Source organism: Penaeus monodon, chromosome 22, assembly GCF_015228065.2.
Source record: "Penaeus monodon isolate SGIC_2016 chromosome 22, NSTDA_Pmon_1, whole genome shotgun sequence".
NCBI classification, from domain to species: domain Eukaryota; kingdom Metazoa; phylum Arthropoda; class Malacostraca; order Decapoda; family Penaeidae; genus Penaeus; species Penaeus monodon.
Window position 1 is genome coordinate 7,093,835 of NC_051407.1, and position 553 is coordinate 7,094,387.

General features: G+C 41.6%; 1 protein-coding gene across 1 annotated transcript in view; it reads left to right on the forward strand.

The window, feature by feature from the left end:
• LOC119587250 (ATP-dependent RNA helicase A-like) overlaps positions 1-388 on the forward strand; it is a 1,487-nt gene extending 1,099 nt beyond the window's left edge. The window contains exon 3 of the mRNA XM_037936004.1: positions 6-388. Within this exon, the coding sequence (XP_037791932.1) occupies positions 6-388 (383 nt within the window). The remainder of the gene's footprint in view (positions 1-5) is intronic.
• The last annotated feature ends 165 nt before the right edge of the window (positions 389-553 follow it).

The window sequence follows — 553 nt, forward strand, 5'->3', positions numbered from 1 at the left end:
GTTAGCAAGCGGCAATGGGTTTGGAAGTATCACCAGTACTGGAAGCAGTAATGGTTTCGGAAGCATTAATGGGTTCGCAGGTACCAGTGGTGTAAGCAGCAATGGTTTTGGTAGTACTAACGGCTTTGGAAATACTAATGGAATTTCCAGCATCAGTGCTCTGACTAGTGAATTTGCAGGCAATAATGGTTTGAGCAGTAATGGTTTCGGGAGTAACATTGGTTTCGGAGGTAGTAATGGTTTCGGAAGTAGCAACGGTTTGGGAAGCAGCAATGGTTTCGAGAGTACCACTGGTCTTGGCGCCATCGGTTTGGGTGGCAGCAGCGTCAGCAAACTTTCAGCCAATGGACAAGTTTCCTCACCGTCACGTCTGTACAGAGCACCCTAAGATGTTTCAATATTCTCATTTTCATTACATAACTGTACACAGAAGAAAATCATCAATACGGATGTATTTTTGTGAATAGTTTTAGTACTCGATTTGCAAATTTCTAGATTTTACGTCTATAATAAAATCCTGGGTACAGTATATTGATTATATTCTTTCATCTCC